We start from the raw sequence: 26,414 nt of genomic DNA on the forward strand, positions 1-26,414 counted from the left end.
TGGAACTCAACTTGCCCCCTCTCTGAAGTGGGAGCTTGAGTGAAGGCTTCAGCAGTCTTCTGTCAAGTGCACACCCCACCTCACCCCCAACTCCACCCACACAAAATCACCCAGTGATTGGACTTCAGATGAGCCTCTGCTCACTCCGGACCTTTGCATGTCCTGCTGCTCTGTGTCTGGCTGGCTTCCCTCAGCCTTCTAGACTCAGCCATTGTCACTTCTCTGAGAGACCCCCACACACACACCCATAATTCTCCACTCCCTCCTGCCTTTCTGCCATGTTTTTGCCTTCTTTTCACCCCTACTCTTTTGTTGTTGTTTGTTTTGTTTTGTTTTTTGAGACAGGGTTTCTCTGTGGCTTTGGAGGCTGTCCTGGAACTAGCTCTTGTAGACCAGGCTGGTCTCGAACTCACAGAGATCCCACTGCCTCTGCCTCCCGAGCACTCCACCCCTGCTCTTAATACTTGAGTGATGTTGTGGACCCTTTGCGCTCTGCTCCCCTCCCCAAATACCTGAAGGCCTAGACTCTGTTTATTGCTGTGGCCCCAGTGTCCCACTAGGGAGCTGGCATCAGGGAAGTGCTGGTAAATATTTATGGGGAGAGGAAAGGAACAGCCAGAAACCGAGAGTCTCTCTCCTAGTAACTGGTTCCATCCCGCTGCCTCACGCAGATGTTAAAAGTGTACCAAATGAGTGAGAGAATAAATGAATGAGATTCTTTTCTGTCTCCCAGATGCATTCGACAGTGCTGTCTGATGAATGAATGAGTGACTGACTCTCAGGGTGCTGCCCCCACCCCCCTTATAGGAGGTGTTATAAACAAAGAAATAAAAGGAGACAGAGCCATCGGCAGCCCAGTGCCTGCAAACACTAGGGGAGCTTCCCCTGGCCCACACCCACCAAATGGCCCCAGCCTTCCTGGCATCTCTGTCCCGAGGCCTCAGCACCACACACCCCTGCACCGCCCCCTCCCCCACATTGCTGCAGCATCGTGGAGCCCTGCAACTGCCTGTCGGAGCCAGGGGAACAGTTCCCTGAGGCAGGCGAGGCACATGCAGGGAACTCATAAGCTCCAGGAAATGAAGGCTTCGGAGGGCACCCCCTCCTCACCCATAACTCCAGCCTCATTACCACCAGCCAGGCCATCATGTCAGGAGGAACCAGAGCCAAGGCAATAGTGTAGCCGAAGCAGCAGGGACACCTGGGCCCTAGAAGTCATACACAGGGCACAGAATGGGTGGGCAGGGACTATGGAGGGAGCTGCTCACACAGGGGACAGAGGCCCCATCTTGGTGAGATCTGGGCAGGGCCTAGAGGGGCAGAGGGGACAGCGTGTCACAGCCTGTTCCCTGTGTTCCTGTGCACTGTGGCTATTCACCTCTGGCCATTATCTTCAACCCTTCAACTCACCCTGGAGACTGCAGCACTCAGAACCTCCGGAGTCACGGTCACCCCACCCCGACACAGAGCCCCAGCTCCCAGGGTTGCAGTTCATGTCACACGATAACACGATAGCACGAGACTCCCCACGGCAGTACTGTTCAAAGGCAGCAGCCCACATCTGCCGTCCCAACCATTAGAGTACTTCCTTGGCCTCAGAAGGCCCGCCCCTACCCTCTGCCCAGCCACGCCCTCCGCAGTTACTGTATCCTTCCAAAGCTAGCCTGCACTCAGGGCACCACCCCTACGTTCCCAGGTGCCTCTTCCTCCGGGAAGTTGCCCTGATTGCCCCCCCAAAACATTCACACCCCTCAAGTCTTCAGTCTTCTCATGACACCGGCCACATGCCCCTCATGTCGTGGGATGGTCTCTTCTCCTGTGACCCTGAACTTATCTACCTTGGTTCCTCCCAGCTAGCCTGGCTGGGCGCTGGGACCAGGGGCAGGAAGTTCTTGAATGGAGCTGAATTCTCTGTCCCTGAAATTCCTGGTGGGAGTGTGGCCGGCCCACAAACACCCGCATTAGGTGGAAGCGTGGCCGGCCCACAAACACCCGCATTAGGCCGTTATTCCTCATTATGGCCCTAGCAGGTGTGAGTGTCTCAGCTCCTTCCTTGCTGAGCGCAGAATCTGAGGGAAGGAGAGGTGGATGGATCTACAGCCAGCCTGTACTGGTGGGGGGGGTGGAGGGAAGGGGGAGGGCTGAGTGGGGAGGGGAGACTAGCTCGCGGCATGTGTCTACCCAGAGTCACTCGGGTGCTGCAAGCAATGCCCTCTAGGACTCTGGGGATCCCTTTCCACAAAGGGCATAGGGGGCAGCTGCCGGCAGGCTTCTCCTGTTTTTTTTTTTTTTTTTTTTTTTTGGCTGCTAGGGAGAACTAAGGAACAGCCGCAAGCTGCGCTCTGGAGACCTGGAGCTTCCGGCTCTGGGAGCCCTTCTAGAAGCTGCCTCTGTGGGGACTCCAGAGTATCCCACTGTGCCAGATAACTCAGCAGCCAGGAGCAGGCAGGCAGCCACTGAGTCTGCTTTGGGGGCCTGAGGGCTGGAGCAGCAGTTGGGGGTGGGGGTGGGGGTTGGGGAGATGAAGGAAAGGACCAGGGGAAGGCTGGCCCACTACCCGGTGAGCCATCCACGGTCCCCATCGCGTCTGTCCTTGCAAGGGCTAGACACCCAAAAGATGTTTAGTTTGTTAAAGCAAGACCAGTGACAGTCGCAGCCTGTCTCCAAACAGCCCCTCCCATGTTTTCTCTTTTGTCCCACAGGCTCCTGATGGATCTGGATGACCCCTAGTCCCAGAAGGGCTTCAAGACCCCTTTGCCCGCACTGACCGCATCGTCTGGGCACAGGGACCATGACACAAGCCCTACTCAGGGGCAGCAGCAGCCGTGCTGCCTGTTGACGGCGCCAGGGACCTCAGCGAGGGGGGCGCGGGCCAGGACCAGGTGTCCATGCCCGGGTGCGGCCGCGCCCCCTCTCCACCCAGCCCAGCATCCCCGCGGCTGAGGTCACCATGTGACGCAGCAACGCTGCGGTGCCTCCCGTCCATGCTCCCGGGCCTGGCCCGCGCTGCCAAGAATGAGGCCACGGCCCGACGGGGCGCTCCGGGCAGGGGCTGCGCTGTCGTCTGTTCTGCTGCTGCTGCTGCTGCTGCTGCCGCTGCTGGGGCACCTGCGGGCCGCGAGCACCCCTGGCCCGTCCTCCTCATCACCTGGGACTCAGCAAGACAACCAGCTGGGTGCAGGCCGCGTGAAGCGTGGTTGGGTGTGGAACCAGTTCTTCGTGGTGGAGGAGTACACGGGGACAGAACCCCTGTACGTGGGCAAGGTAAAGCGGGGCCCACTGTCCAGCCCCAACTCTGTCCCCGCGCCCCCCCCCCCAGCTATCCTGTCGCCGCCCCATGTTCTCTCCACAGCGCCCTACCTTTCTACTTCAGATGCGGGCGCGGGGCGGGGGGAGCATCACAGATCTGATCATGTCCCGTGTGTACCTTGACCGCTCTCCTGGACCTCAATAACTTCCCTGGGGTCACACCCGAATTTGATCCTGCTCTCTGCAGAGCTGTGCCCCTGCCACACAGTCACTCTCCTGGTGTCTCATCTTCTGTTGTCCCTCTCCCGAAGCTCTCTCCTCTCCTACCTGCTCCTCTCTCCTCCTACCAGGTTCCTGATACTGACTACACATCAGCTCAAATGCTGCTTCCTCAGAGAAGCCCCCCCTGAGTACACCAGGCTCGGACACACACACACACACACACACACACACACACACACCTGTGCATTCACCCCGGAGGTCCCCCTTATCTGTCCTCCAATTCTACATGTGTTTGTTTGATTATGCAACTGACACATGCCTCTTTCATCGAAGCATATTGGCTCACCATTAAATCCCCAGTGTCTGGTGCCCATGACGGTCACACACTGTTCTGTGAATGAGTCAAAGAATGAATGGATGGATGAACGGTCACACACTGTTCTGTGAATGAGTCAAAGAATGAATGGATGGATGGATGGATGGATGGATGGATGGATGGATGGATGGATGGTTGGGTGGGTGGATGGATGGATGGATGCTGTCTTCTCAAACTCTGAGCAAATGCTGGTTATCCTGGCTGAGTTCAGGCTCTAGGGCTGTAAGGAAGTGAGGTCCTGTGGTCATCCTTCCAATCCCTGTCCCCCAGGCAGCCTGTGTGTGCTGCTGGGGACATAGCAGTGTGATCCAGCTCCTGCTATCTGCAGCTCTCAAGACTTTACACATCACAGACACCCTGGTGTGTAATAATCCTCACAAGCCAGCCCTGGAAGCCAGTAGGCACCGGTTAAATGGGATTGTTGGCTAGCTTCATGGTAGAGAAAAAAAAAAAACTCCACCATAGCGTAGGAGTAGGAGCTTACCAAGCTGACGGAAGGAAGCTGCAACCCATGCAAAGACTCGGAAGCCTGGAGAGCATGACTTATTTGGAGATTTGCCAGCAGTGGAGATGGTGAAGCCGAGGTGTTTATAGAAAGAAGGTGGTACCTGGGGCGGATTCTCTGGGTTTTGGCAGGTCGGCAGCTTTCCAGCACACTTTGGCTGGCAGTGGGGACTCCAACTCAAAAGTGTATGTGTGCAACCTGAGTCTGAGAACTGGCCAGCGCAGGTCTGAGATTCAGAGACTAGCCTGACAGTGACAGGGAAAATGCCATGTAAACCTGTGGATTTGTGTGTGGGAAACACTGCTCTCCTGACACAGGAGTCCCTGATGCTCAAACACCATTCTCTATGCATGGGCTGAGAAGGGTTCCCATAACTGAGCAAAGCCAGGATCTGACAGATGGGACTGGGGCAGGCACAGGCCTTGCTTAGGATGGCCCTGCCGGCCTAGTGCAGAGGAGGACCGCCAGCTCCCAGTCAGGTCACAGAGGAGTGTAGATGTAGGAGGGGCAGGCACTTGTTCGGTAGCAAAGAATACAGGCTCTGGAAGCCTATTCTGGCTAGCCTGCTCCCCACATAGCCTTGAACCCCAATCTTTACACACACCCAGACCTCTCTCTTCACCTGTAAACAAGGAGATCTGAGAGACCCTGTGCCCAGATTCTCGATTAAGAAAGAAAGCAGAGCCCATCAAACTCTCTCTCTCTCTCTCTCTCTCTCTCTCTCTCTCTCTCTCTCAGATTTATTTATTGTGTGTACAGTGTTCGGCACCAAATCTCATTACAGATGGTTGTGAAACACCATGTGGTTGCTGGGAATTGAACTCAGGACCTTTGGAACGGCAAGCAGGGCTCTTAACCACTGAGCCATCTCTCCAGCCCAGCATTTCTCTTTTTTGTAGATAGAAAAACCAAAGGCAGAGGCCACAAGACAACCGCAGCTGCCATACTTTCAAACTGCATCCTTTGTGACAGTGTCTCTTGCTGGTCTGGAACTCTTGAAGGAGCCTGGGCTGGCTGACTAGTGAGCCCCAGGGGTCCACCTGGCTCTGCCTCCCCTGGCTGGGATTACAACAGCATGGTACCAGGCCTGGCTTTTTATCTGGATTCTGGGGCTCAAATTCAGAACCTCGTACTGTTGGGCAAGCACCTCACCAAGCTGTTTCACACCTTGCTGTAGTTTCTGATGCCCTGGTGAAGACGCTAGTCTGAGGCTGAAGGCCCAGAATTGGAAGACTTAGACAAAAACCTGGACCTGCCTGAGATCCCCAAAGAGACCCCAGAGGACTCAAATGTCTGCTTATGGGGCAACTTGTCCAGATAATCACTGGCCCAGCAGCTAGATTCTCTGCAATGGGCACCCAGCCAGCCACTCGGGCTCTAAAAACAGAAAGTGAAGCCAGCTAAACAGGAAGTGGAGCCACTAACTGGCTGCTTGCATCTTTGCCTGGCCAGCCTTTTGGGTCTCAACAGCATGAGTAAAACCAATGCTATCACCTGAACCATAATTTGTTATCAGTAGGGTTCCTAATAAATCTTTTCACTTTAAAAATGGGGAAACCAAGGCCCCGGGGATGGAGAAGCTTGTGCCAAGGCCAATTGGCAACACAGATACAGGATCGGGCAAGCCACCAGGTATCCAGACACCACTTCAAGTCTAGAGTTCATGTTAAGCATTCTCTGTGAGACAGCACCGTACTGACCCATCCGCTGGACAGGTCTTCACCACTGTTGTGGATTGCCAGCCTCCTCCATCCCCTTTGCATAGAGCTTAATCCCCCTGCTGCTAAAGCCACCTCCCAAAGGCACTATACAGGGAGCAAGGAAATGGTTCCATGGCTTTGAAACACTTGCCTGAGCCTTCTCGCCGAGGGAGACACATGTGTGACCAGTGAGCTGACTGGAACCAGATTCAGATACCCAGGTTCTAGTAGCCCCCTTCCACCCACACACACTCGGTCCCAAACACATTTGAGCTTCCCATCACTCATTGGAGGGAGGATGTAAATCTTAAGAGTGTGAACTTTGGTTGTTTTTGTTGGTGGCGTTTTTTGTTTTGTTTTGTTTTTTGTCCCTAGCCAGCCAAATCCACGCATACAGTGCTTTCATGTATGCACACGCATGTGAGAGTGTTCCTGTCATGCCACACCCCTCGGTCTGCCAGGAGAAAGGACTCCTCCATGGTTCCAGTGAAATCACTGCTTCCTGGTCCCCCACCCCAGGGAATCACACTGAGCATCAGTCCTTGTCGAATTCTAAAGGTAGCTTAGCAACAGAACCAGGCAGTGAACCCCGTGTGCCCAACGGTAGCCGATTTCACAACCGCCTTCTCCATCACTCACCGCCAGGCTCCTGTCAGCACCCACAGGAACCACCAGGCCCTGCAGTTGTTAGGTTGTCACCAGGCCCCAGCAACACCAGCTCCCTGCACAGCCCTACCCAGTGGCATTCCCAGCTACCTCCTCTCACCTTCTCAAACACACACCCCCAAAGCAACCTCCTAGCATTTCCATAAAATCTGGGGACTTTCACTAATCCCCTTTCTGAACTGTAATTTCCCCCGAGGCTCCTGTCAGTCGAATGTGGATTTTGTAGGATTTTACATTTTTTTTTAAAAGATAGAATTATGGGGTCAGCACTTATGACCAACTCCTGTGGGCGGTAAGATCTATTTTAGATATACGGCAGGATTAGAGTGGGGAGGAGAGTGGATTTAATTAAGTTGCTAATATTTAAAGAAAATTGATGAACTCTTGGCTTACGAGTTGTGCCTGCGTGAACAGACCCCTTGCATTGGGGGAGGCTCTTTATTTGATTTGCTTTCTGTTTAAATCCTGGACTCGTTTTATTTGCGTAGCCTCGCTGTCCGTTTAATTGTCTTTAATAAGGAAACCCTACCTCTGCTCGCATTTAATTTTGATTTAATTAGGAGGAAGTAATTAATGGCCCCGTGAATCCCATTTGCAGCCCCCTGGGATGAGGCACCATCGTGCTCATGTTTTTGGTGTTTATGATAGAGGTTGGGGAGGAGGTGGGTTGGGGGTTCCTCCTCAGAAACAGGCCACCCTGCCTGTGGTAAAAAGAACAGGGACATGGTGTCTCAGTAGCTTTGGAACTGCCTGCTGTGAGCTGTGTGGCTTCAAGGAAGGATGTATACCTTCTCTGGGCCTCAGTTTGCCTATCTGTATAATAGGAGAGAGTTCATGGGAGGAGGATGTAGCAGGCAGAGGCCATGCTGAAGTCTCTGGTATTGTGCAAAGTACCATAAGAGCCCTGTGACTATCCTCCATCGTCTAGCTCATGTCCCCCTGAGACTGAGAGATGAGAAAACTCTCTGCTTCCCCTGGGAAGTGGGTGACTCTTAAACTTCAGGCTCATATGGGGAATATGTAAGAGGAGGCAAATGGGTCCAGAAATCCCAGGCAGGTAGGAAACTCTAGCGACAGTTTATGTCCTTAGTCACATATTCAATGTGTTTACTGTCAGACCCTGTGCTGGGCACCATTGTAGAGATGAGAATGAACTCCCTGCTGTACCCTCTAGGAGATTTTGATCTCACACTTGGTGTGCATGCGTGCACTGACTGAAGCACGCACACTCACTCACAAGTGTGCGTACTCAGCTCTTCCACACTCCTGAATTTTCTCTGCAGGCACCATTAGTGTCCTAGTGTACGGCCAGCCTGAGGAGCTCAGACCCAGCAAATCAACCTATCCAGTGCCCCAGGACCTCGGTGCTCAGGACCCCCAAGCACAACACTGAAAGGCTCCAGGGAGTGTGGCAGGGAGAGGCCTGCATGTGGAGGAGGGACCAGGCTCTTCCACCAGATAGGCCACATCTGATAGGGCTTCCTGGAGGCACTTTGAACTGAAAAGGCACTGGGAGATGTCCTCTAGGCCTCCAATGAATAGAGATATCTGAGGGTCATCCTTGTGTAGGGAGGTGGGGAGGGTGAATTAGATGACACTCCCCATCCCAATGCTTCCTGAGTCCAGAGACGGGAAAGGGATGCTGACCCACAGTAAGAACTTGTTGTGTGCCACCTATAATACCTTATGAATCTGCTATTAGTAGCAATGGCATTGGGGTCTACAGCTGAGAAAGCCGAGGCTCTGAGAAGGGCCGCCACTCACCAGGCCGGTCAGCAGCTGGCTGGGGCAAAGCTGGAGCTGGTGTGCCCTGCTACTGACCTCACAACCATCATCCTTCCTGATGGTACGGTTTTAGGCCTTTTTCCAAATGGTAGAACTGAAACTCAGGGAGAACTGCAGGGCAAAGACTGGTGTCCGAGACCCAGCCAGTGGCCCCTCCCCTTGCTCCCCAGCCTCTCCTGGGGGTATTGTGAGCTGACTGATGCACCTCCCTGAGGCTGCAGAAGGACAGAACAGCACTCTATGAGTCCAGTGGACCCAGGCCCACCTTGGTGGGAGCATGCAAGGACATCTGCACACTGTGTGCTGAAAGCCTGTAGCGGGAGTAGCACAGTAGGTGCTCAGGGGTTGAGAGCATTGCTGTTGCCCCCCCCCCCCCAACCCCACCCCAACCCCACCCCAGGGCTGCCATGCACAGCTGGGGTTCTTAAACTGTCTTCTAGGGTTGAGCTAGAATATAGCCCAGCCTGGTCCCTCTGAGCTCTTAGCTCCTCCCTCTCTGGCCTGATTGGCAGTCTGACCCTGTAGTCCCTGGAGAGCAGCTGCTAGGCCCCAGTGCGAGCGAGCGCTATGTGACACTTCATAGAACATTGATGACATCAGTACTGGGTTCCACTCCCTCCTCCCCATCCCTCATTGAGAGTGGAAGGAGAGCTATATGAAAATATCAGGGTGCAAGCCGGGCGTTGGTGGGGCACACGCCTTTAATCCCAGCACTCGGGAGGCAGAGGCAGGCGGATCTCTGTGAGTTCGAGGCCAGCCTGGTCTCCAGAGCGAGTGCCAGGATAGGCTCCAAAGCTACACAGAGAAACCCTGTCTCAAAAAACAAACAAAAAAAAAGAAAGAAAAGAAAGAAAGAAAGAAAGAAAGAAAGAAAGAAAGAAAGAAAACACCAGGGTGCTAGGCTGTAATGCTAACACTGGGGAAGTCAAGGAAGCAGGAAGAACATGAGTTCAAGGTAATCGTCAGATACCTAGTGAGTTTGGGCTACCTGAGACCATGTCTCAAAAAAAAAAAAAAAAAGGGAAAGAAAGAAAAAAAGAAAAATGTCAAGAGATGGGAGACCTTGTACATCCTGCAACTCCAGGATACAGAGGGGGGAAGGAGGCCACCATGGCCAGGGGCTTGGGTCATGGTCAACATGTGTTCATTGCAGCTTTGTGTGTTGGTATTTGGCCTGAATGTATGCCTGTGTGAGGGAGTCAGATCCACTGGAACTATAGTTAGACAGTTGTGAGTTGCCATGTGAGTGGTGGGAATTGAACCTGGGTCCTTTGGAAGAGCAGCCAGTGCCCCTAACCACTGAGCCATCTCTCCAGCCCTGAGTGTTTATTTAGTCTTTACTGTACCAAGTAGAGAGGCTGGAATGCCTCCGGTGGGGAAACGGGACTCAGGAAGGCAAAATGAACCTACTATAGCTACAACACCTCCAAGCTTAGCTTCCACATGGGTCATATGACCAAGATCACTTCTTTCTCTGTGTGCTAGTCTCCTCATCCAAGACATATGATAGCCATTTCACAGGGCTGTGGCAGACACCATTGAAGATGATTCTCATCTCTTCTGCCGTGCTGCTCCCAGGTGTTTGCTGATCAAATAAACAGATGCCAGGTCATTTTGGGAAGTCAGCAGAGGCAACCTAAGAAAGGTTGTGTCCCCTCTTTCCCACTGTGTCTCCCCAAGGAAAGGTGATAGAAGAATCCAAACAAACATAGACAGGCCCCCTCATCCTAGGCACTGCCAATGATTCAGGGCCGACATCTGAGATAATTTTATTGGGGGCATTAAACTGAGTTATGAGGTTTTTACAGTCCAGCCACTTATGAGAAATCTATTAACAGTAACTGGACAGGAAGAAGGAGCCCAGGACGGGCATTAATTGGGGCAATCTATAACAGGACGGGGACCCGGAAAGGTTCCACCAGACGCCTCCATTTACTCCCGGCAATTTCTGCTGAGAATCAGCAGAGTCGCCCAAAAGAGAGAGATGCCCATTAATCGGCTAATGAAATATGAAAATGTTTATGGGCCATTCAATCTTCCAAATGGCACTTCTACGATCTACCTTTCAGACACGAAGTTCTACCACAGAATTTACACCCTGCTCCTCCTGCGTGGCTGGGTGGGCCCTCCTCCTGATGATGATGGCACCTGTTCTGAGGGTGAGGGGGCCTGCCACAGTCGAGCTGTAGGGACTGTCTCCTTCATGCCCCATCTCCACGAAGGCTTAGAGACAAGCAGCGGCTAAAATCCAGATGGGTTTTCTTCTGCTCAGGGCTGCTTGGAGATTTGTGCATTGGAGGGTGAAGTCTTCGGTGTTTCTGTTTGCAAGAGAACAGGTTCTTGCTGGTTCCTACCCCAAGAGATGCCAGTGCAGTGGAAAGAGCCCAGGGTCTGGTGCCTAGCTGTACCGGAAGAACATCCCAGTTATAAATAGTGAATGCTTAGTATAATATAATCATGGCTTCTGTGTATCAGACATTTACGTGTCTCAGGCAGGGCTAAGTTTTAGCTAGTGCTAACAGGTATATTTGTAGCAGATGCTAAGAAAGGGAAAAAGCCTCCATACCTTCCCTAAGTAGTCCCTCTTTGCTCCCATCTCCCAGACTTTTGGATCTCTTGGTGGTTCAGTAGCCACAGGCGGCATGCACTGCTCAGTGGGACTGGGTTCCAGCCCCAGTTCTTGGACAGCACCCTGCCTCCTGTGCTGCTGGTGCTGGGCAGCTGGCAAGGGCCTTAGGGGATGGTTAACCCAGCTCCAGATGCAGTGGCGATCTCAGAGAGCCACAGTGATTTATGTAAGACACATGGGCGATAATGCTGGAATCAAGGCCAGCCTTTGCCTTCCTCTGGAGCTCTCTGCAGAAGCTTTATAATGGAGTGGGGGAGCACAAGGAGGGAGCACAGAGAAGGAGCACAGGGAGGGAGCACAGGGAAGAAGCACAGGGAGGAAACACAGGGCAGGAGCACAAGGAGGGAGCATAGGGCAGGAAGCCAGGTAGCTACTCAGTGGTCTGGCCTCCCTAGGAAAATGAAGAAGAAGAAGAAGAAGAAGAAGAAGAAGAAGAAGAAGAAGAAGAAGAAGAAGAAGAAGAAGAGGAGGAGGAGGAGGAGGAGGAGGAGGAGGAGGAGGAGGAGGAGGAGGAGGAGGAAGAGGAGGAAGAGGAGGAGGAGGAAGAAGAAGAGGAGGAGGAGGGAAGGAAGGAAAGGAAGGAAGGAAGGAAGGAAGGAAGGAAGGAAGGAAGGAAGGAAGGAAGGAAAGAAGGAAAAAAGACTTGCTTGACTGGAGTCTGTTCTAATCTTTTTTGTTCTTATCTAGAATCCTAGTCTAGATAAATGTGCTCCTTGCCGTGCAAAATGCCTGATGGTGCAGGTGCCTCTGCAATCACACCTCCCTTCCCACTCCTGGTCCCCACAAAGTGGCAAGGCATGGGCTCACCTTCCATTTACAGAGATTTGTGATAGAGCCAGGGGGAGACTGAAGCACAAAGTGGGTCACTGAGCAGCTCAGGGCTTGTGACCTGGGAAACCCCACCCCACAACGGGTGGGCCAGGGCCACCTTTAAAAGCTGCCTGTGTCATTTACATGCACAGGGAGGTCTGAGAAGTGCTGGATGGTGATTCTGCAAGGTGGGACATGATGATGATGATGACGGTGATGTACTCGGAGATCTTAGAGGGAGACCCGGCAAAGCTTTCCAGGCGAGGTGGCAAATGAGCAGAGCTTTTTAGTGGATGGACTTTCAGTAGGCAGAGAAACAAGGATGAATGTTCAAAATAGGAGCTCCGGGACTAGAGCTCAGGGATAAAGGAATAGCTCAGGGGTAAAGGGCTTGTCTTGCAAGTAAGCATGAGGATGTGAGTTTGATTCCTCAGAACCCACATTTGACAAGAGCCAGTGATGGTGACATGTACTTGTAACTCCCCAGAGCTGGGGGCTGAAACAAAGAGATCCCTGGGGCTAGCTGGTCTCAAAAATAAAATAAAATAAAATAAAATAAAACTATAGAGAATGACATCTAAGGATGTCTTCTGACACCCTCTCCCACAACCCCTGCCATGTGCACACAGTAGGAGCTGCAGGGCTATGCAAGCTGCTGTCCAGGACTTTGTTTTAAAGGCAGCAGGAACCATGGGAGTTTTTTGAGCACGGGTAGGGTGGGGTAGTGGTTATCACATCTAAAGCTGATGGTTTTGGGGGGCTACAGAAGGTGGATTATGGGGTGCAGTCAGAGTAGGGTGAGTCCCAGATGAAGGGGGCATGGAAGGTGTAAAGCTCAGACAGGCACAGACACACCTTCTGGGCCTCTCTGTGCTCAGTTGAAGGAGAGATGTGCTTAGGAGCAGGCCTCCATGGGACTCTGCGGGGGGGGGTGTCAGAGAAGAGCCCCCACCTTCCCTAGTACCCACCCTGCCTTCCCCCGTCTCTGCAGATCCACTCTGATTCCGATGAAGGCGACGGAACCATCAAGTACACCATCTCTGGCGAGGGTGCGGGGACCATCTTCCTGATTGATGAGCTGACAGGTGACATCCATGCCACCGAGCGCCTGGACCGGGAGCAGAAAACCTTCTACACTCTCCGGGCCCAAGCCAGGGACCGTGCCACCAACCGCCTGCTGGAGCCCGAGTCGGAGTTTATCATCAAAGTGCAGGACATCAACGACAGTGAGCCCCGCTTCCTACATGGCCCCTACATTGGCAGTGTGGCCGAGCTGTCACCTACAGGTGGGCTGGGGGCATGGGTGAGGCCTGGCGTGGGGATGCTTCAAGCATGAGCTGATTGAGTCCTGCTGGGAGGGACAGGAGAGGCAGAGTGACTATGCCTAGGGCATAGAGGGCAGACAGGAGCAGGGCACACTCTCAGCTACAGAGCTGGGAAAGCCCATACTTGACCTCAGCTGCATCTATATACCCAGACCCCATGTGGGACGTGGCCTGTCTGTGGACTCAGTGGCAGCTGAACGCTCAGACACAGCTGCACACCCAAACCCATTTGTGCATGCAAGCTCAGCTAGGCACGTGCACACTGTGTGCTCAGAGACAGCCGCACATGCCAGCCATGTTTGACATGGTCGCAGCTCTTCTTCAAAGTTCAGCTGCACATAGATGCTGCCCCTGAACAACTGCTGGATTTTCTCCAGGCTAAAATGGCAACACCCAGGCCAGCATGGATCCTGACACAATCTCACACCTGCACATAGCCACCCACAGGAAATGGCCCTCAAATAAAGCAAGCTGTTGGACAAGCTCAGTCTCCACCATGAGCACAGGGGCAACCTCAGCGGGTGTCATCTTGCTGGGGGTGCTCTTCTTTCTGGGGACAGCTAGGGACAGCTTCATTCACTTGACCGGGATGTCCCAGCTTAGAGGCCCTGCTGCCTGGGAACTCCAGCCCACAGGAGACACTGAGAGAATTAATTGCTCTTTGCTGGGTGTGGCTGCAAGCACCCTCGGGCACTGCACACATGGGTATACGTGCATTTTGTTACCTGTGCAGATAACAAAAGAAACCACACAGCTGCCTGTAGATGTGAGACAGCCCTGTTCAGAGCACATCTGAATAGAACAGTGCTCCCAGACTGAACACAGCATGCCTCTGCCCCACCCACCCATGGTGACATCAGACAGCCATCTGAACACCAAGGCTCCACTTAGCCCGGGCTCCTAAATCTGAGTTGTGGGTTGTGGGTCTCAAGCTGCCACCCCTACCTCAGCAAATTAGCCAAAGAGGTCTGCAAGCCAGGCAAGCAGAGAAGAGCATCCTGGGTCCTAGGCTATCCTCTCCTGAAGGCGCTAACTGGCTTGGTCTTTCTGTGGCCCTCTCACCCTTTGCCTGTACATTGGAAGCTGGAACCCTTCGTTAGGTATTTGGGCGAGGGCATAGTCAGCCCCGGCGTATCCAGGTTGGGTCAAAATTGGCTCAATAAGCAGATTGCTGGTATTCAAAGGGGAATGTGAGCCAGAGAAAATGGGGGGACTCTAAGGAATGGTGGGGAAATAGAGCAACGAGGAGTGAACCCTGCAAACGCACACATACATGTGTGTGTTTGATGTGTACATGCTTGCTAACTGAGTAATGCACCAAAACTTGTGTGTTCCTATGACTGGCCACGTGTTTGCTGACATATAGTATTCATCTAAAAGAAGTTTGTTGAGGACCTCCTATGTGCTAGCCACAGCATGGGAAGCGTAGCTATGTATAGACAGAATAAGAGCCCATACATTCACAAATAGCATGTTCTGGCTAGAGATGGCAGACGCTAATAAACAGAAGAGTAATTGGTGCAGTGAGGCCTCTCAGCAGTGGAGTGAGAGAGATGGGCGCTGTGGGGGAAGAGCATGGAGAGCAGAATGTGCAAAGGCCCTGGGTTACGTTCCCCGAGCATCACGCAACCATCTAGCTAATAGTTAGGGTTTGATCTTTTATCTGCACAGCTAGGCAGGTAGAAGAATGACAGGGTCTGGCTTATTTTTAACATGATCTCATGACTGTTCCATGAAGAAGTGACAGGTCTGGGGAAGGCAATGCCGGGAGCTAGCCGCTCTAAAGGGGGATGCTGCAGTTATCAAGAGGAGGAATGGTGGCTCTCAAGGTGGCACTAGAAGGGATGAAGAAATGCGGTCGCTGGTGCATGCATTTTGAGAGCTAGGCTGAAGGCGTTTGCTAATGGATTGGATGTAGGATGTAAGAGGCAGAACTCAAGGCTTACGTTTGGGATTTTGACCTGAGTGGTGAACTTGATGGAATTTCCATTTCCTGAGCTGGAAGAACAGCTCTGGGAGATGAAAGGAAAGTACGAGCTTGGTTTCTGGGGGGCTAAGATGGAAGGGCTCATTTGGAAACACAGCAAAGATCCTTAAACTATCAGTTGAATAAACTGATTCATGGAGGGCGGGGGGAGCTCTGGCTGGGAAAATACCCGGGGGGTTGTCCGTGGTGAAGACCCAGGAAGTTCCAGAGTTGCCAAACGGTTAGCAGGAACTGTGTAAATGGAGAAACTGGGGCCCAGGGAGTGGTGGTGTCCAAGGTCACAAGCAAGCCAGAGGCAACTCAATTCCCTGACTCCCCAGGCCCAGCAGCCCTCCCGCTTTAATCTCTGACCCAAGAGTACATGGTCTTGTCTACCTTTTCCCCAAAATGATGTGTAGGGTTTTTTCATTAAAAACTTCATTATAATATTTATGTATATAATGTGCTTAGGTACATGCAAGGCAGGGGTATATGTGGAGGTCATTCAGCAACTTTGGCAGTGGCTTCTTTCCTTCCACTGTGGTTCTAAGGATTGAACTCAGACCCACATAGCTAGCATCTTTATCTACTGCACCAGTTCATCATTCCACCTTGCTTTGAGGCAGGGTCTCTCTTGTTTCTCTGGCTGCGCTATGTACTCTAGGCTAGCTGGCCCTGGGCTTCCAGCAGATTCTCCTGTCTTTGCTTCCCACCTTGTTGTAGAAGTGCTTGGATTACAGCTGTGTGCTACCACGCCCTTCTTTTATGTTGGTCCGAGGCTCCAATGGAGGTCACCAGGCTTGTCTGTGCAGTGCTTTCACCTACTCAGCCATCTCTCTGACTTGTATGCTCAGAAAAGACCAGAAAGCTGGAGAGAGCTGATGCTATACAGCTAAGTGACTTTCAAGAGAGACTTAGGAAAGTCCCGTCTACCATACGGCAGTGAAGGGCTGGGGCTGGGGCAGACAGAAGAAGCAGGCCACATTGCCACGCTGGCTCTGCCATCCCCACCTCACTCTCGCCTGACTAATTAGCATGCATGCCAGTTCTGTTGCCAGCACCCCACTGAACACAGGGGAGCACCAGGGCCCAGAGGGAAGAGGAGGTACGTAGCCAGTGAGTGCTCAATTGAACCCTGCCTTCAGCTTCCAGGCTGTCAGAGAGGCGAGGGTCTTGCTTCACAGATGGGGAAATTGAACTCAGGAAAAGAACAAGAGTGTATCTCAGGTCTCAGAGTGTAGGAGGCACTGGCCAGAGTCCCAGCCTGAACTCACATAGCACTCAGAAGAAAGGAAAGCAGGGTGACTCACTTTGGACAAGCTCGGGAACCAAGGAGGGGGCGGGAAAAGGCAGAAATTAAATTAGTTGATTTATTTGAGTAACTTTTTGAAGAAGCTGATCCGGCCCTGGGTGCTCACGGAGACTCCAGGCAGCTTTGAAAATCAGTCACAATTAACTGAGCCTCCTGATCCGGGCTGAGCAGGGCGGGGCCGACAAGCAGCAGTGGATCGGGCAGCTTCAGAGATCAGAGGGAGCAGGGACGCAGCTTGCGACATGAAAGGCAGCTGTGCTCGCAAATTAAACCACTCAGAGCTTAAAAGAGAAGGGAAGTGCACCGGGGGCCAATGAACCACGCTTGGGGGGAGGGGGCATGCCAACCCACGCTGAGGCCGGTGCAGCAAAGCAAGTCCTCAGCAGACAGTTGGCAGGCCTGACCCCCATGACCTTGAGCAAGCCTCTGTCCTCTTCCAGGGGTCAGAGTTACTTTCTGAGCACTGGGGGCAGGGGTCCATCGGACCACAGGCACATGCCAGGCACTGTGCCCTGCATTGGGGATGGCCAGAAGGGCACCTAGTAGGGCCAGGGAGTGACAGGAACGGGACCCACTAGAGTTTGATAGGAATACTTCCCCTTTTTAGAAGTGTACTGGGTGTCTGTGTGTGCATGCTCGAGTGTGTGAGTGTGGGTGTGTGCGTGACACAGAGCACGCACACAGATCGCAGGGCATCCTCCAGCGTTGGCTTTTGCTGTCCACCTTGTCTCTCGTTTGCCACAGCATGGTTAGGCTGGCTGGTTTGTGAGCTTCTGAGGATTCTCCTGACCCATCCCCCATCCCGATGTAGGAGCCCAGGGACTATGACGGTGCACTATCTCATCCACCTTTATGTGGGCCTGGGGAGTAGAACTGAGGTCCTCACATTTGCACAGCGAGCGCCTCATCCACAGAGCCAGCTCTGCAGCCCCGGAAATTCTCACTTTATGAGAGTGTTGAATCACACACTGAAGGAAGGGAACTGAATGAACGAAACAGGGCTTTCCAACTCTGGTGTGTACCCAAATTACCTAGAGAGCTAGTTAACACAGGCTGCCACATCTATCCCCCCAGGGCTCCTTCCTTCCTTCTTTCTTTGCAGTGCTGGGAATCAAACTCAGCGCATGCATGCTAGGTAAGCACTTTACCTCAGAGCTCCACCCCAGCCACACTCCCAGGGTTACCAATCCAGCGAGCCTGACTGCTAGAAATGAAAACAAATGCCCAGGAGGTGCTGCTGGGTTGGGTACCACACTTGAACTGCCACCACATCCAAAGGACATTGTAGGCACAAAGACCCTGGCACAGTGTGCTAGTTGTGATTAAGGGTTGCTGGAAGAAGAGAGGAGGCAGCGGACAGTGCTTGGGTACCTCAGGAAAAGGGACATAAGATTAAGTATATAGAACTTTGTGGCTGCTGGAAGGTTTTCAGTGGCCGCTGAGTGAAGCAGGGATAGATGTGACATGATCCAGTGTATATTTTAAAAGAATGACCTGGCTATTTGTTGATCATGGACCACGGAGGCAAGGATGGAAAGAGGGAGGTGAGGGAGGACTCTGGCTGGACAGGTGAGAGGCAATGGTGAGGACAGCGGGAAAGAAGAACCCTGGTGTGTTTCGGAGGCAGAGTGTCAGGGCATGGGTGGGCGTAGGGGAGAGAGGCAAGAGCTCTGAGCAGTATTGGAGCTGCCAAGGAAGGAGGAACAATTCTGGAACAGAGTTCATTCTCTGACGGGTTAGAACTGGTGTATCCACCATAAACCCAGGTAGAGATGTGTGAGGGACGCCCAGCTCTGAGTCTGGTCACAGAGAATCCCAGCTGTAGACACATCAGCAAAGGAAGGGATGAAAGTTTGGGGCTTCATGAAGTTGACAAGCAGTGGACTGGACAGTGAAGTGCTTACCTCTCTGGTCTCTCAATGCCGGGGCTCAGGCCCTCCCCTAGGGTGTCACAACCTGGCTCAGATACAGAGAGAGGATTTGTCCTCTTCCTGGGCTTCCAGGCCCAGCCCTGTGTCTTCAATCACTGATACCAACTGTATGCAAGATACTACACTGGGCGCCATTGAAAACACCTCAGCTGGGCAGTGGTGGCACACATCTTTAGTCCTAGCAGTCAGGAGGCAGAGGCAGGCAGATCTGAGTTCAAGGCCACACTGGTCTACACAGAGAGAGTTCCAGCACAGCCAAGGATACACAGAGCAACCCTGCCTAGAAAAGAAAAGAGAGACAGACAGATGACAGAGACAGAGACGGAGACACACTCACACACACACACACTCACACACACACTCACACACACTCACACACACACTCACACACTCACACTCACACACACACTCACACACTCACACACACACACTCACACACTCACACTCACACACACACTCACACACTCTCTCACACACACACACACACACACACACACAAAGCCAAGATTCAATCTGTGTTTATTAGCACTACTTTATTCTGAGCACTGCAGAGAACAATGAAATCCCCCAGTAAGTATTAGCACCCACTGTGTGCCTGGCGTCCAGCGTACTTGACTCTGAGAGCCTGTAATGAGTCATCTGAGGACAAGGACATAGCTAATGTTTGCTGGAATTTACTTTGTATTGAGACCCACAGATAGAAAATGAGCAGACACTTTGGATTCCTGGCACCCACTTCACACACTGCACTGCGTGTGCAGGGTGCACAGATAAAAATGATACCATCCCAACCTCAGAATAGTGATGAGTCAGTTTCATCTCCTGCATCTACCTCGATCAATTGGTAGTGACTGGAGAGTCTGAAGGTTTCATTTGGGCTCAGCAGAAGGGAGTGCCACAGTAGATTAGTGATGTCTGCTGTGAGGGTAGGGTGGGGGACGTGGTGTACGACACAGTAGGACTGGTGTGGCTGGACCATAGGATTGGGGTTGAGCCAAGTGTGGACGTTGCAGCCTCTGCCACAGTCCCATCCCCTCGGCTCCACGTCCCCCTGTGAGCTGCATCTCTAATGGGCAAAAGGAACCTACTTTGCAGTACAACCAGCACTTCTTGGGATATTCAGTAAATAATAGCTATCGGCTAACACTGCTTTCACAGAGCCATTCGCCTTTATCCTCCAATCCCGGGAATAAGCAGGGCAGGTGTTACTGTCTTCATTCTGCTGACGAGGAAGTAAATGCAATGAGAGATAAAGTGGCTTGTGTGAGGCCACACAGAGCTGAGACGGAACCTGGAACCACAATTCCTACTTCCTGGACTCAGCATCCACGGCTTCCTTCAGGGGAACAGACACGACCTGTCCTTGCACAGCACCTCACAGTCCTTCATTCTCCCTGGGCTCTCTCCTAAGTGCTGACACCCCCAGTTTGCAGCTAAGAGCAGAGTGGAAGTCAAAGTGTCAGGGTTTGCGGTCTGTCTCCCAAATCTGGGGCTTGAGGGGGTGGTAACAGAGAGGAAAAGAGGAAAGCAAGAGACGAGGTGGTTCCCAAGAGTATCCTTTGCAGGAGACAAGCAGTAAGCGGGGAGTCCCGACTGTCCCGTCTGCAGCCAGAGTGTGGCTCGGCAGCCCTCGGGCCCGAGCCAGGAATCAATCGCTGGCCTCGGCAGAGACGACTTCTAAAGATGTTTTTAATTAAAGTCCAGGAAGATCTATATGTGCCACATCCTCTTGCCTAGCAACAGCAACAGCTCTTGCTCCCCCGCTGGAGGGACAATGGAGCAGGAGGTTTCTGGTGGGGACAGGTAGCAAAGAGGAAGGACCTAGGTAATCTGGACAGAGAGGCACATGCCAGTGCACACCTTGTCTCTCTCATCAACAAGCTATTCAAAGGTTGGCAAGATGGCCCGGCGGGTAAGGCGCTTGCTATGGAGGCCTGATGACCCAAGGAGAAAACCAACTCCACAAAGTTGTCCTTTGGCCTCCACGGGCATGCATGGCATGGCACACATGAATCCCCCCAATACACACCACACATACAAAAATGAATAAAATTTAAAACTAAAACTAACTAAATGAAACATAAACAACCTATTCAAGCATGAACAACGTCTCTGCGCTAGGCCCTGGGCCAACATGGCACCCGGTGCAAAGCTGATAAAGCCACCTTCCTGCGGAGGCACAGATAATGATTCATGGGGCTAGGTTCAAATATAGGTTAAATATAATTTATTTCGGGGAGAGGTCATTTACACAAGAAGCAGATGGCCGCCGCAGGTCCAGCTCTAAGGATCCGCACAGGCTGCTCCCGGTGACCAGACTGGACACAAGATAGAGCCTGTCCCCACCCCAGAGCTAAACCCACGCTGTCATGTCTGCACCTGTGACCATGCCCATTTGGGTGTGGTCAGTGCTACAGGTGCGGTTGGGGTGGATACCTCACTACACCATCCTTTCCTGTGTGTGTGTGGGGGGGCTCTTAGACACTGGGGCCTTATAGGTGTTGAGTGAATGAACACAGGGAACTTACAGGAGGAGCCGGCTCAGTGGGGAACGTGCTTACAGTATAAGCATGGGGACCTGAGTGTGAATCCCCGCCACTCGTGGGAAACCCAGGAGCAGTGTTGTACCTCCCAAGTCCTGGTGACTGCAGAAACAGGAGTGTCCCCATGGCTCGCTAGTCAGCTAGTCTAGCTGACTTGGTGAGCTTCAGGTTCCATGAGAACCTTTATGTTTTGTCTGAAAACATAAAGTGGATACAGTTTTAAAAAAAAAGAAGACACTCTGTGTCAACCCCTGCCCTATTCCTTTTACTGCCTTCTGCCACTGGCCAGTCGGTTGTGGCAGATATTGACATTATCAGTATCCCAAACAAACAAGGCCACCTGACTCCATGATGATGGTCTCCCTGAGTTCTGAGAGGGCTGTTGTTCTTTTGGGCCTTAATGTGGGGTATCAGGAAAGTCTTTTGGGGGAACCTATGCGATACACACACAGGGTTTGCCTAAATGGACAAGACGGTGACGGATCCATAAGGGAAGGCAAGGTGAGGGAGCCTGTTCAAAATCTCTGTAAAAGGGTCCTTCATCTCTTAAGGCTGGACCTCACCCTTCTGTCCCTTGCTACACACCATGTGGCCCGTTTCCTGTGTAGTGCCACCTCCATTCCATGCCCTCTCTTTCTGAGACTCTAGCTCGCAGCGTTCCTGTCTCTACCTCTTTCTGCTATGGCAGCTGTTCCACTTTCCGTCCCTAAGTACCCGTCCCTCATCTCTCCATCCTGACCCACTTTCCTGCCCCTCCTCTTCTATGTCACCTCCCCTGTTGCTAGTCTCTGACCCGGCCTCCTCCTCTGTCCTGCAAACTCCCCTTCCTTGGCAGCCAAACCCCCGCATCCCCTGCGGATCATTCATCTACATTAGGGCGCCCCAGCCGGGCAGCTAGAAGCAAGGTCAAGACCAGCCCAGCCAGCCCACATTATAAGTGATGATCCGAGAGGGAGCTGAGAGGGGCAGGAGGGCGGAGCTGGACAAGGGATTGTTTCCAGTGCAATCTGAGTGTTCCCAGGGACTCGACAAGTGGTTTTTAAATTTTAATAGAAAGCGTTCCACATGGTGCTGGCAGCAGCAGGGGTGGGATTCTGTTTTTATAAATGTTGGGAAAGCTAAATGTGAGCCCAGGGTATCCCCAGGCCCAGCAGGGTAGCAGAGGAGGTAAGAAGAAGATTCAGGACGACAATTAGAAACATCTTCATAATAATGACACTTGGTTGCCTCAGCCAGGGGAGGGCTCTGAGCTTTGCCAAAGCACTTAATCTCTTTAATCTCATTAAGGGGTCTCCACATCCTGGATGCGTGAGGGATAAAATATTAAGGACTCTTCACAGAGGGGGAACCTCTGGGGTGGGGGAGTCCTGCAGCCACACGTGGTTCCCAAAGAGGGGCTGCAGTGAGAGTTTATCTGTGCTGCCTTCCAGCTCCACCCCACACAGCGCCACCTTCTCCAGGAACCTGCTGGGACCTCCTGTATTCCTTGGATAGCCTGTGTTAAGAGACTACCTGGATGAATGGCATCAGAGCCATCAGGGTAAATCAGATGAATTTCAGGCAAGTCCCCTCTCTAGTGTTGGTGCCCAGCGGTCTCCTACTCAGGGCCAAGAACATAGCCCTAAGTGCCTCCTGGCTATCCAGAGAACAGAAAATGAACTCCAGTGAAACACACACCACACATTTGGCCCACTGGCCTCTTAAATCCATCACCTCTAAACCCCAGAGTCTCAGATTACACAGAGGGAAACAGGCCAAACAGAGGGAAGACTTGCTTTGTATGTAAGGGTGAGGACATACTGGGAAGTGACCCAGGACTCTGATGCCAGAGCCTACTACCTACACTCCCTGGAAGTATGAGGGACATCGTCCCTTAGAAGGTCCCACTTCTCTCATTGACCTCGGCTGGGAGGAGCTTTAAGGACCTAGGGGTACAAGGCAGGCTTGCTGTTCTTCCTGGTGTCACCTTCAGTGCAGACCCAGTGTGTCTGGAGGGTGACATCCTGGCCAGGAAGGTCCCTGTTGGAATTGCTCCCTACTCTGTACTGGAGAAATGACCTCAGGATGTCATTGAGCCCTTCTGTTACTCAGTTTCCTCACTGGTTCAGTCGGGAGCCAGATCCACAGTGCACCCATTCCGAGCCCTGCCAGGAGCTTATAGGAAATGTCCTTGCCTGGGCTCCACCCCAGAGCCCTCTTTAATTGGTCAGGGAGGAGGCTCAGCATCGGTTTTATTTTAAAGCTCCCAGGGGATTCTAATGTGCGGCCAGGCTGAGCACTGTCGGAATCTGTACTCTCCAGGGACCAGGTTCCCCATATTTAACATTCTGCATGGATACCTGAGCCCCGAGATCCCATTTATCCAAGAATCAGGCAGGTGGCCCTTTCCAGTCCATTCTCGGCTTAGGCTCTTAAGCAGCTCTCAAGCAGGAGGATCGAGACAGTACCTTGGACAGCAGCTCTCCCGCCTCCCTGCCTGGCCCACTGGAGACTTGGAAAACCTGAATCCCAGCCCGGTCTTCCTCTCCTCTCCCCTTCCACTTTCTCAGAGTCTTCCTCTTTTATTTACTGGTTTACCTCAACTTCTGTCAATCCCCTGCGTCTACCTGGATGGCAGAAGTGACATCAGATCCACCCTGCCCTTAAGTCCTGCCTCACTGGCCTGCGGGCCAGTTAAACTTGGATTGCTGTCCTTGGCGCTGAACACGGGAACCTGAGTTTTTGACAGGATCCCAACTGGACAGAAAGTGCTCTTAATTTCTGCTTCCCAAGTGAGGAAATAGAGGTGTTTATCACCCAACATCCTCAGTTTCCTCATCTGGAAAGTGGATCTGTTTGTTTGTTTCTTGAGATAAGACCTCACTCTGGCAGTGGCGGCTCACACCTTTAATCCCAGCACTCGGGAGGCAGAGGCAGGCGGATCTCTGTGAGTTTGAGCAAGTTCCAGGACAGCCTTAGCTACACAGAGAAACCCTGTCTCGAAAAAAAATAAAAACTCACTGTAGTCCAGCCTGGCCTCAAACTCAAGGTAACTTCCTGCCTCGATCCCTTGAATGCTCGAATCACAGGTGTTAGTGATCTGGCTCTGGAGACCCCAACAGCTCTCACCATGAGGCTTTGGCATGGTTTTCATTGGATGATGTATGTAAAGGGCTCACAGCACAGTAGGTGGTATGACGTAATTATTCTGTATGTGTAATGCTATCATTGTTGTTGAGTATTTATTCTGATCATGGGTTTACACTCACGAAAGCTACACACTGACTTTTAGAAATTCTGTGGGCCATTTGACACCACGTTGGTGATTTGATGTTGGGCCATGGTGTGAATGCTCACACAGAAAGTGGGATGTGTTCCCACCCACCCCTACACCTGTGTCACAGAGTTAACACGAGGTCTTAAGGACAGAAAGTGTGTGATGGTGCATTGTAAGCTGCTTGGCAGAAGCTATGGCCATTGACGGGTAGGGACAGACCCAAGGAGATCTTCCCGCCACCTCCAGCCTGGCATCCTTCTGTCTGCCAATTCTGGGGAGCTTCTGGGGAGGGGAGTGGGTGTGGCCTAAGAAAGCCCGTTCTTCGGGGCCTGGGGGAGCCGTGGTGAATCACTGACCCTTCACCATCCTCATGTGATGGCATTAACTGTAATGGCTGCCATAAAGAATCCCGGATTGGGGTAATGATTCCAGCATCCCCAAGGGAGTCCCTGGGATGCAGTCAGGGAGAGAGAGAGTGAGCTCAACCATGTCCCCAGGGAGTCACTCAGCCCAGCATTGTGACTTGCCTGTGGGATGGAAGGAGCTGGCAGGGAAGAGACAGGGAGGCTCTGCCTCGTAACAGTTACAACAGCCCTATTTATCGAGCACCCATCTCAAGCCTGACACCCAGTGTATCCTCTCCCACTCCAGTGCCTCTGTGAGGGAGGCCTGGCTACACCACTGTCCACAGCAGTAGGGAGCCTCCTGAGACTGCCACCTGCAGTCATTTGGTTCTTACATCTGCTGGGTGCTGTTCTTGGTTCTGTAACAAAATGATTTGTATTCTCTCCATGATCTCGGGAGCTTGGGAGGGTGTTGGGGCACAAAGGAGTTCACGGCACTCACGGCGTGTCTCACATCAAGGTCCCTCAATGGTTATGGCTCCACACCCCGGACCGCTCTCCCCAAAGTCACTATGCCTGTGCTGACACTAGAACCCAAAAGGTCTTTGACAGTGTAGTCCTGTGTTCAAACCCTACCATGTCATCCATCTCTGAGGTGCTGTATGAACCTAGATGGGATAAGAAGGTTGTGACTCAGGTGTGCTGTAGGTGCTCAACAGGAAGTTATTAATTTCCTCCTCTGCAACCGGGCCTGTGCCCTTGGCCTTGAGTTGGTAACCCGTGGTCATCAGCATCGGTAGGAAAGGGCTTGTTCTCTCTTTTCAGCTTCTTAGGGCAACTGGGATGTGGTTGGCATGGAACTGTAGCTGACAAAGAGAGGCGCATTGCAGGGCCCACTCAGGAGGCTTTGACTGGGAGGGGGACCCAGAGAGGAAAATGAGAAATGCAAAGGAGTGAAAAATAAATACATGTGTCTGTCTGGAATGATGGAGGGCCCCGGGCTGGAGGCGGGAGAGGCGGGCAGCGGGCTGGGCTCAGCAGAATTGCTGTACTAGCACTTCCAGACTCCCTCATTAGCCAAGCAGTGAACTGGCCTCACCTCCCAGCAGGCTGCCTGCTGGCCCAGAGAGCCCAGCTCAGCCTCAGGAGAGTCTCGTCCAGACCCCCTGCAAGGCATCCAGGTGAGAACATCACCCAGATGTTGGGTCTGAGTCACTGTCCCTTTGGGTCATGTCCTGAGCCCCCCAAACTCTCTCTAGATCTTCCACCTCCTGCAACCCTTTTTTTTTTCTAGAAAGGTTCCCATGGTCTTCCTGTCTTCCCCTCCCCCACTGGTCCAGCCTCACGTCCCAAGCCCTGCTTTCGTCAAATTGAACATGATGTCAAATTAGAGCCATCTCTGGGACAGGCCGGGAGAAGCTCCCAGATTAATGAGGCAGCGTCGAAAATCAATAACTTAATTGCCGCTGTTTGATGGACTTTTATCCAATTTATGCTCTCCCCAGCAGCCTACGTGCAGAGCATGAAGAAAAGTGTGTGTGCCTTGAGGGGGGCAGCGCTGTCTGGGCATCAGGGGGAGGGGCAAAGGGCATCATGGCCTATGGCTAACCACTTTCCAAAGGGAAGCTGGCCTCTGCCATCCTCCTGCCCAGGGGCCAGGAGATGCCAGCCTCTGAGGCCTAGTGAGCTGTGTTGAGTTTCTGCTCTCTTTGCTGCAAAGGAAGACAGGTGGCAGAGTTCAAAATGAATCCAGAGGGGCTGGAGTGACTAAAAGCCCCCCAGGGCCTGCTTTCTA

General features: G+C 52.5%; 1 protein-coding gene across 1 annotated transcript in view; it reads left to right on the forward strand.

Moving 5' to 3' along the window:
• Window positions 1–3,015: 3,015 nt before the first annotated feature.
• The window catches only part of Cdh22 (cadherin 22), a 66,149-nt gene continuing 42,750 nt past the window's right edge, over window positions 3,016–26,414 (forward strand). Inside the window, exons 1-2 of the mRNA XM_035447172.1 lie at window positions 3,016–3,264; window positions 12,934–13,228. Of these exons, the coding sequence (XP_035303063.1) occupies window positions 3,016–3,264; window positions 12,934–13,228 (544 nt within the window). The remainder of the gene's footprint in view (window positions 3,265–12,933; window positions 13,229–26,414) is intronic.

This window comes from Cricetulus griseus, chromosome 6 (assembly GCF_003668045.3).
Source record: "Cricetulus griseus strain 17A/GY chromosome 6, alternate assembly CriGri-PICRH-1.0, whole genome shotgun sequence".
NCBI lineage: Eukaryota > Metazoa > Chordata > Mammalia > Rodentia > Cricetidae > Cricetulus > Cricetulus griseus.